The sequence below is a fragment of the Moschus berezovskii genome, chromosome 7, assembly GCF_049115385.1.
Source record: "Moschus berezovskii isolate FMDL1 chromosome 7, NW_MosBer_1.0, whole genome shotgun sequence".
Classification (NCBI taxonomy): Eukaryota; Metazoa; Chordata; class Mammalia; order Artiodactyla; family Moschidae; genus Moschus; species Moschus berezovskii.
This window is the reverse complement of record NC_142466.1, coordinates 79,080,442-79,091,137: the sequence shown is the minus strand read 5'-3', so window position 1 is coordinate 79,091,137 and position 10,696 is coordinate 79,080,442. Positions and strand designations below refer to the sequence as shown.

The 10,696-nt window shown below is 40.5% G+C and overlaps 1 protein-coding gene across 1 annotated transcript in view; it reads right to left on the bottom strand.

Moving 5' to 3' along the window:
• Positions 1 to 5,828: 5,828 nt before the first annotated feature.
• Positions 5,829 to 10,696, bottom strand: part of ADAM7 (ADAM metallopeptidase domain 7) — a 59,270-nt gene continuing 54,402 nt past the window's right edge. The window contains exons 21-23 of the mRNA XM_088837714.1: positions 8,949 to 9,014; positions 7,289 to 7,345; positions 5,829 to 5,873 (exon numbers count right to left, since the gene is read on the bottom strand). Of these exons, the coding sequence (XP_088693840.1) occupies positions 5,829 to 5,873; positions 7,289 to 7,345; positions 8,949 to 9,014 (168 nt within the window). The remainder of the gene's footprint in view (positions 5,874 to 7,288; positions 7,346 to 8,948; positions 9,015 to 10,696) is intronic.

The following is a 10,696-nucleotide window of genomic DNA, read 5'->3' as shown; positions in this document are numbered from 1 at the left end:
GCAGACAGGGAAGTTTTGTCTGTCAAAATTCACCCAGAGCTGCTTCCTTAATAATCAGGAAGAGGACTTTAACAAAACTCTTAGTGCGTTTGTTTCAAGTCACTCTTTCTGACGACTGGTGTCTAACAAAGGAATGGAATCAGGCTACCTGCTCGCAGATTTAGTTTTCTATGTCGCCTCCTAGTGACCCTTCTAGGAACTTCATTGATGGGTTATAAGGTACCGAGAGACCTGCCACAGAAATGGCAAGGAAATGTTTATAAGGAAATGTTTCACTTTCTTCAGAATGATTTCACAATTTTAGCACATCCAAAGTCCATTTTTAAAATTCCACAATCACCTATCAGTCCAGGTGCCTTGATAAAAAGGCAGAGTGGCTTTATTATCTGGTTGATATTTGAGAAGACAGTCAGTCAATTCTCTGTAATCACATTTCCCATCCAGGAATTCAACCAACTATGGATGAAAAAAACATTGAAAAAAAATTCAAAAGTTCCAAAAGGCAAAAATTGAATTTGCCACATCTCAGCTATTATTTATATAGCATTTACATTGTATTTATAACTATTAACAAAAGTATTGTTTTCCTTGCATTAGGTATTATAAATAATAAAGAAATGATTTAAAGTATATTTTGTGTAAATGTTGTACACTCATTGAGCAACTTGTTAGTTGCTCAGTCTTGTCCGAGTCTTAGCGACCCCAGGGACTGTAGCCCGCCAGGCTCCTCTGTCCATGGAATTTCCCAGGCAGGAATACTGGAGTGGGTAGCTATTCCCTTTTCTAGGGGATCTTCCAGATCCAGAGATTGAACCCAAGTGTCCTGCATAGCAGGTGAATTCTTTACCATCTGAACCACCAGGGAAGCCCATAGGTTACATGCAAATAATAGGGGGAAAAAAAAAAAAGAACAACTTCACCATTTTATGTAAGCTACTTGAGCTTGGGAGGAGGTTAGTCTCCCCTGGGGGCCTGGAACTAATCCTCCATTGATACCCACGGAGGACTGTAATGGATGCTACTGTGAGTGCTGGTTTTGTTTTAGTTTGTGTTGTCATCACTGCAGTCCTAGGCTTCCCTGGTGGCTCAGATGGTAAAAACTCTGTGTGCAATTCAGGAGACCTGGGCTCAATACCTGAGTTGGGAAGGTCCCTTGGAGAAGGGAATGGCTTACTGCAGTCCTGGCAGAACATTTAGATAATATATTGTAACAAATACAGATTTTGATTTATTTTTTCAGAGGATTTTTTAAAGTGACTTGCAGAAACTACACTGCAGAATTCATCCCCTGCCCATCCTTCACCCTTTGATATGTACAGTCACTAGTATCTCTGATCAATTTGACTTCTTTTTATATTTTATACTGTTTTTTCTGTGGGGTTCCCTGATCCTGCATCACTCAGTGGTTGGAGATTTGGGCACTGGTTTTGTCCAAATTCTGGGAGCCTATAAACCTTTGGCCCTAGGCATTGATCTGCACGTGGGCTGGGGAGCATAGTCAGGGTTCAGCTGGGTTTCACTCCAGTCTTGGGTTTTCCTCTTTGTGGTGTTCTCCTATGTACTCAACACCCAGGCAGGTCTTTCCCCAGTTAGCTGGGAGGATGTGGGTGGCTCCTCAAACCTACCATGTTTCTCCTATGCCCACATCCTTCTTGTACCATTTCAGGCTGATCCACTCTCACCCTCCCCGTGATTACAACTTCAGTCTAAGTAAGGTGCATTTTTGTCCTATTTGTTTCCTATCAGCACTTTAAAAATTAATTATTAACTAAGTCTTGATTGATATTAATTAAGTCTAATGATTAAGTCTTAAAATAATTAATTAATAACTAAGTCTTATACATGGAATATAGTTGCTTTACACTGCTGTGTCAGTTTCTGCTGTACAACAAAGTGAATCAGCCATATGCATACACATATCCCTTCTTTTTGGGATTTCCTTCCCATTTAGGTCACGACAAGGCACTGAGTAGAGTACTGTGCTATACACACACACTGAGTAGTGTGCTCCCTGTGCTATACAATAGTTTCTCATGGCTGATATATGGTTTGAATTTCTTCTTCCCAACCCACAATGACCCACTGAATGTCATTTAAAAAAATATAAATGCAAAATTAGATAAAAGGTCTTGGAAGCAGCAGCACATGTGATGGGCCCTGAAGAGCCCCAGATTCATTAGCTTCCAGATAAATCCACCTCTTTCCAGGGCAGAGGGCACTTGACCTAAGTGCAGAGAGCCCGTCCAGCATCTCAAGACACAATATTCCAGGCTGGTAGCAAGTTCAGTCTAAGCTGAGGCATTAATAAGTGCTGTTTATTCATGACTGGACAGCAAGACATTCAGGGGGCTGAGGTGGAGGGCAGAGTTGCTTAGATAGAAGGTCTAGCAGGTGTGTCCAATCCCAGAAGGAGCCTTGACAGTGCTTGTGGATTCAAGGGATAGGATTCAAACCTTGGGGAAATGACAAGAGCTAGAAATAAAATCATAACTGCTCCACAACCAGAAACAGAACTGTGTCTACAAGGGGACCACTGGTTACAGGTAGCTGTGAAAATGCTTCTAGGTCTGTAGAGAATATTAGAAGAAGATCCCTAGGAAGTAGAGCAGAGAGAGGCATTTGAAATGAATGTAAAGTCTAGAAGGCCTAGGGTGAGTGATATGGACGAGCATGATGAATATTACTTAAAATTAAAAAGAGGCTTAATTGTCAGAAGGCTCCTGTGGTTGTTTAAAAAACACGGCAGCAGATTAGAAGTGTACAATGATTATCTAGGCAGGAAGCAATGAAGCGGGAGGACTTAGAGAATTCCAGACATTTATAATTGGAGAGAGAGAGAAATTTGGGAAAAAAAAAACAAACACTAGAAATTGGTAGTTAGTTGAATGTGGAGCCCAGGACAAAGGAAATGAGTGGTGATGGGGAGTTTCCTGAAAGAGATGTGGGAACAATAAGGAAAGTAACAAATCAAAAACAAAAAATGATTCTTTTAAAGGGAGAATAAGATATCACCAAAATGTATATTGTTCATCAACACATGTATTGTTCAGGGGACTGGAATATGTGAACATCTCTCCATTTTGTCTATTTTAAAAAGAACAATTTATAGTTGATATACAATGTTGTGTTGGTTTCAGGTGTACAGCAAAGTGAATCAGTTGTACATATACATATACCCACTTTTTTATATTTTTTCCCATATAGGTCATTACAGAGTATTGAACAGTTATCTATTTTTATATAGATGTGTGTGTATATGTCAATTCCAATCTCCCAAATTAATCCTTCCTCCCAGCCCTGTAATGTTTGTTTTCCACATCTTTGAGTCTATTTCTGTAAATAAGCTCATTTATACCACTTTTTTAGACTTCACATATAAGCAGTATCATATGATATTTGTCTTGGACATGAAGATTATTGCTTGCTTTAATGAGGCTAGTGTATATGATATATGGAATTTTTCTTTTTTCAAAAATTTACATAAAATGTTTAAATTACCATGTTTTGCTTTAAGCATGCATTTATCAGTATTTGTTCTCAAGGAATGGCTTTAACAAGAATAGATGCTTACTAGGTATAGCAAGAGAGTTCCAGAAAAACATCTATTTCTGCTTCATTGACTATGCCAAAGCCTTTGACTGTGTGGATCACAATAAACTGTGGATAATTCTGAAAGAGATGGGACTACCAGACCACCTGACCTGCCTCTTGAGAAACCTGTATGCAGGTCAGGAAGCAACAGTCAGAACTGTACATGGAACAACCGACTGGTTCCAAATAGGAAAAGGAGTACGTCAAGGTTATATATTGTCACCCTGCTTATTTAACTTATATGCAGAGTACATCATGAGGAATGCTGGGCTGGAAGAAGCACAAGCTGGAATCAAGATTGTCGGGAGAAATATTAATAACCTCAGATATGCAGATGACACCACCCTTATGGCAGAAGTGAAGAGGAACTCAAAAGCCTCTTGATGAAAGTGAAAGAGGAGAGTGAAAAGGTTGGCTTGAAGCTCAACATTCAGAAAACAGAGCTCATGGCATCTGGTCCCATCACTTCATGGGAAATAGATGGAAAAACAGTGGAAACAGTGTCAGACTTTATTTTTTGGGGCTCCAAAATCACTGCGGATGCTGATTGCAGCCATGAAATTAAAAGATGCTTACTCCTTGGAAGGAAAGTTATGACCAACCTAGATAGCATATTAAAAAGCAGAGACATTACTTTGCCAACAAAGGTCCGTCTAGTCAAGGCTATGGTTTTTCCCGTGGTCATGTATGGATGTGAGAGTTGGACTGTGAAGAAAGCTGATCGTTGAAGAATTGATGCTTTTGAACTGTGGTGCTGGAGAAGACTCTTGAGAGTCCCTTGGACTGCAAGGAGATCCAACCAGTCCATTCTAAAGGAGATCGATCCTGGGTGTTCATTGGAAGGACTGATGCTAAAGCTGAAACTCCAATACTTTGGCCACCTCATGTGACGAGTTGACTCACTGGAAACGACTCAGATGCTGGGAAAGATTGGGGTTGGGAGGAGACGGGGACGACCGAGAATGAGATGGCTGGATGGCATCACCGACTCGATGGACGTGAGTTTGAGTGAACTCCGGGAGTTGGTGATGGACAGGGAGGCCTGGCATGCTGTGATTCATGGGGTCGCAAAGAGTCGGACACGACTGAGCTACTGAACTGAACTGAACTGAGGTATAAAGTGCTGAGTCACTGCTATCCTTTGCTGATTTAACTAGCTCCTCCCATCAACCAATCGGCATTACAACAGAAATTCACCAGGAACAACCAGCTTTCTTCTTTCATTTGCAGCTTTTATTTCATTGAATCAGAAAATTTGCATTTAGCACTTAAAAACTTTCAGTAAATGAAAAAATGATTTTAGATAGCTTGAGCAGTTAATAAAAAAGAAAATAGAGAACATAGGAGAACATGATGAGATGTACTCTTATAAGAAACAGCTGAAATCATTCCCAGGACAACCCCACATACCAAAGTAATCAACTGGAAACAGCACAGAAATTGCACACTGGAGTGCTCAAACCCACATATTGCAAGGATCTCAAAAGCCCTTCATGGAAATTGTATTTCCTCTCTGCTGGAGTCAATTTTTTGAAAATTTTGTACGTCTATGAGTTTTCTGACTAGTTCTTAAAGAAGTCTAAAAAATTAAGGAAGTTAGAATTGATTTCTAGCCCTTTTGAATGACCAGGAGAGCTTCATGTCCTCTTTGGCCACCCTCACAAGTTTAAGAAAGATTTGGTAGCCTAAGTGACTATTCTTTTTCCTCCTTCACTGACAGGGAATGATCAGAACAGCCATTGACCTTTTAATTAGGTAGTGGAATCTGATGCTTCCTGCATGGATTTCTTTGGCATCTCTGCAGGGGAGAACTTTATTTAAACCATAATTAGTGGTAATTATGTCAGGTTCAAATTAAGAGAAGTACTTTTATGTTCCCAAAGAAATAACCTGTAATAAAAGATGTTTTCCTTCTTAGACTCAACATTGTAATTTACTTCCAAGTTTTGACTCATGTTTTAAGTAATTAGATTAATATTTTGTAAGAAAATACTACCATAAGAAGACTATTTATTGTTGTATGAAGCTAAAGAAGCATCTGAAAAAGGATAGATTTTTTTTTTTTGGTATATTAGCATATGTCTAAGCCACAGGTTGTGAATTCTACAAGTAAATGTTATAGAAAGATGCTGCTTCTCTTCAGCGTGTTCTGTCTGGATAAAGAACAGCTGAGAAACTATCAGAATTTGTGTAGCAAATATCTAGGGAAGGTTGAGAAGGTCATGCTTCCAGGATCCTCAGCCTAGCCTCGCACAGCCATTTTGGATATCCAATTTCAAGCTCTAAATAAAAAGAGACGGTTAAAAGTGAATTATTTTCTGCAAAATGTGTAAGCATGTTATATTTCAGTGACTCATTTATATCTGCTAATTACAGTAACCTTTTTACATTCTGTTGTACTACATTTATCCAAGCTTTCCCAGATCTCCTTAGACATGGCTAATTAAGCAGTTATTGTAAAATCGACCAGTCTGTCAAAAAGAAAGAAAACCATTTTGTTTTTTTAATACAGGAAGGCAAACAGTTTGCTTGCCCTAAGGACCATCTCTCTCTGCTCTCCAATATGAGGCAGCTTCATCTTTGTGGAATGGAAGGACTGCTCAAAAACATTTCTGGTGGCTCAGTGGTAAAGAATCTGCCTGCCAGTGCAGGAGACATGGGTTTGATCCCTGGCCCAGGGAAGATCCCACATGCAGCGGAGCTGCATGTGCTCTAGAGACCTTGCTCCACAATAAGAGAAGCCGCTGCAATGAGAAACCCTCACACCACAACTAGAGAGTAGCCCCCGCTAGCTGTAACTAGAGAAAAGCGTGCACAGCTACAAAGACCTAGCACAGCCAATAATAATAATAATAAATAAAATTATATTAAAAAAAGAACAAGTTTCTAAAAAACATTTTCTTCTCCATCCCAAAAGGGAAAGTGTATTGGGCAGGATTTCCAGTAAGAATGCTTTCTAGGGAAAACCCTCCTATTAACCAAGTTCTTTGTAGAGACTCAAGAAAAGTCAATGCATGGATGAATGAGGGAATGAAAACAAAAACTCTAAAATGTAGTCAGTCACACAACGCTCTTTTGTCTCCCTTTGGCAAAAATCACAAATTTTTGATAAATTTTCTATCATTAGACATAGTCATTCAAAATAAAATTATCCGTCAGGTTTAGTGAATTATTGATTTGTAAGTGAAAGCTTTAGCAAAGCAATTATGAAGCAAACTATTCCATTAGAAAGGATAACTTTTCTATAATTGTTGTTTAGTTGCTCCATGGGATTTCCCAGGCAAGAACACTGGAGTGGGTTGCCGTTTCCTCCTCCAGGGAATCTTCTTGAACCAGGGATCAAACTCTCATCTCCTGTATTGGCAGGCAGATTCTTTACCACTGAACTACCAGGGGAACCCATTTTCTGTGATTACCAGTACTGTCATATCTTTGTTTTTGTTATTATTTCCAAAATGTATTCAGATTCTGACACTGTTAAATACTAGCTTGCTCCTTTGGTAAGGCTGAAAACTCTTGGACTAAAATGAGCACTGTTGAATTATCTGTGAGAAATTTAAGCACATCACAGAAAACAAATTTAATCATCTCAATCTTTTGATAAGAACAGAGAATCTCTCCAATCAATGAGTGGGCAAAAAACACAGAAAGAGGCTAGCATTTGAAAAGGAGGGAACCATTTGATATGGGAACTTACCATTTTGGCACTTGAATTGGGATCTGCCATTCCTCTGTGCTCTTTATTTGCAGATTTCTATAATAAACATTTGGTTGTGTCAGGAACTGAACCAGAAGATATCATGCACAGACACACATACACACTCAGACCACCACTTTTTGATCCATGAATAACTAAGACTGTGTAGGAATGAAGTGGGCAAAGGTGGGTGAGGGTGGGGGTAGTACTGGTTAAGTGACATTTTATCAGAAACCATGTTTTTTTGTTAGCCCTGTTGTAACTCCAACAGACAGTGCCACCCTGCCTGTCCAGCACACTCTGAGACCCTTTTGTGTGATAGGAGGATTCTGTGAAGCCATAGACTGAACACTATCTTGGTTACCCCCTTCTATCCATTAAAGAATGCATAATGAGAATTGCTGATTTTATATAGCTGAGCATCTTGGTGATTAGCACCCAGCTCTAAATAGTACATGTTCTATGTGTACTTGAGGATACAGGTGCAGATAAAGACTCCAGTGGTTCAGGTGATCTTAGAGACCCTGTAATCTCTCTCTTCTTTTTGCATCTAAGTAAATGATGACTTCAGGAAGTAAGCCCATCAAAGACACTGGAGATTATGAGATATTGGTGCATAGAGATTACATGATTCACTCAAATTTTCTGTCATGAATAATCATCTCCTAAAAAAGGCTGAGCACTGAAGAATTGATGCTTTTGAACTGTGGTGCTGGAGAAGACTCTTGAGAGTCCCTTGAATCTACAAAGAGATCCAACCAGTCAATCCTAAAGGAAATCAACCCTGAACATTGGAAAGACTGATGCTGAAGCTCCAATACTTTGGACACCTGATGCACAGAGATGACTGATTGGAAAAGATCCTGATGCTGGAAAAGACTGAGGGCAGGATGAGAAGGGCGCAGAAGAGGATGAGATGGTTAGATGGCATCACTGACTCAATGGACATGTGTTTGAGCAAGCTCCGGGAGATAGTGCAGAACAGGGAAGACTGGCATGCTGCAATCCATGGAGTAGCAAAGAGTCAGACACGACTGAGTGACTGAGTAGCAATACGGTGGTTATAATTATAATGGAAACCTATAATCTGGGCTCATTTATCATAAAGAGAGATGTATTTTACTTCTCTGCTTTCCTACTTGTGTACTGTCTCTGTTTTGGCTCCATGTCTCTCATGCACGTGTAATTGGTTTCTCTGTCAACAATATTGATTCAGGAAACACACCTCCTCAGTTAGTGGAAAGCCCTCTGCTGCTCAAGGCCTCTCTGGAAGCCATCATTCAGCTTGACCATTGAGAACCAGGGCTGGGACTAGAGCAGGGTAAGCAAGGCATAACATTTAAGGGCCACAGACAAACTCTGTGATCATAGTAAATAACATATTACTGTGTTTTTTAAAAAAATCAGAACTAATTCCCAAGAATTCATGATGAGACAGTTAGTGGTCTAATTAAAGACAGCATCTGTGTACTTATAGGAGTCATTACACTCCTATCACCGTAATCCCAGCCCTGCCGAGAAGTTCCTATTTCTGCCCAGAGTCAGAGAGCTGTGTTATATCACTGGACCTTTTCAAGGAACTGATGAGTGGTTAAGTGGCACCAAGATCCTTAGTGACATGGACGCAGACTAGCACAACTAATAGAGAGGAGGGACATACCAAAGTGATGTAGTGCGGACTGGAGAAGCTGGTTTGAAGTCTCTCCAAGGACTCTGTGGTTCTTCGCTGGTGAAAAGAGATACTCTTAAGCCTTCAGTTAATGTTCAAACAAATAGGACTATTTCCCATGCCTACAAAATCAGTTTTTGAGTCCTCCCTAGAATACAGTCTTAGTAAATGTACAAATGTTGAAACACACAGAGATAACATTCCTGCCTAGGTTGTTCTCTTGTGAAGGATGAGTCTAGGAACCTACCTATAAAGCAATCATACCTTTTAGAGAGTGGGAGTTTCTTTGCATGTGTTCAGTTCAGTCACTCAGTCGTGTCCGATTCTTTGCGACCCCATGCATTTGTTAGTGCTAAGTTATTTCAGACTCTTTGAGACCCCATGGACTGCAGCCCGCCAGACTCCTCTGTCCATGAGATTCTCCAGACAAGAATAACTAGAGTGTGTTGCCATGCCCTCCTCCAGGGGATCTTCCCGACCCAGGGACTGAACTCATATCTCTGTATGTCTCCTGTAGTGCAGCCAGGTTCTTTACCACTAGTGCCACCTGGGAAGCCCAGGAGTTTCTTTATGTTCTGGCCTAAGTTACCCTTTGTTAAGTGCTGTCTCTTAACCCTCAGTGGTTTCTATAATACAATCAGAAAGAATGGTTTAGTGGAAAAAGAACCAGGGAGAGGCCCTGGGTACCAAAAATCTAACCAAGCATCATTAATGTAACTGAGAAAGAATCCCAAACACCATCCTTCTCCAAACCACAGTTTTGCTAAGAACTAGCCTTTTGATGGGTAACTAATGTATCAAACAGGCATCAGTTGAATCATTATTATTTATATAATTTTATGACAAATAATACCAAAAGCCTAAACAAGAGATGCAAGGACTCAAACTGTCCTATATAATCTGCTGCTGCTGCTAAGTCGCTTCAGTCGTGTCTGACTCTGTGCGACCCCATAGACGGCAGCCCACCTGGCTCCCCTGTCCCTGGGATTCTCCAGGCAAGAACACTGGAGTGGGTTGCCATTTTCTTCTACAATGCATAAAAGTGAAAAATGAAAGTGAAGTCGCTCAGTCATGTCCAACTCTTCGCAACCCCATGGACTGCAGCCTACCAGGCTCCTCTATCCATGGGGTTTTCCAGGCAAGAGGACCAGAGTGGGTTGCCATTGCCTTCTCTGGTCCTGTACAATCTACACTTACAATATATCATCCTATGTGCATGTGTGTGCTCAGTCGCTCAGTCATATCTGACTCTTTGTGACTCCATGGACTGTAGCACACCAGGCTTCTCTGTCCATGGGATTCTCCAGGCAAGAATACTGGAGGGGTTGTCATTTCTTTCTCCTGGGGATCTTTCTGAATCATGGATCAAACCTGTGTCTTTTATGTTTCTTGCATTGGCAGGAAGATTCTTTACCACCGCGCTACCTGGGAACCCCCATATTATTCTATATGACTAAATTCACTCAAATATTTATTAAGCTCTTCTTCTAAGTTCCCCCATTTAACTAAAATTTTGGATAGCTCTTAGGGATTTTGTATCTAGAAGTGCAAGAAATATGCCCTAGGCTCTATTTGAACCTCTGGTAACTATTTATCATTGATCATGTGGTCAGAGGATGAGATGGTTAGAGAGCATCACCAACTCAATGGACATGAATCTGAGCAAACTCTGGGAGATAGGGGCTTCCCTGGTGGCTCAGATAGTAAAGAATCTGCCTGTAATGCAGAGATCCTGGTTC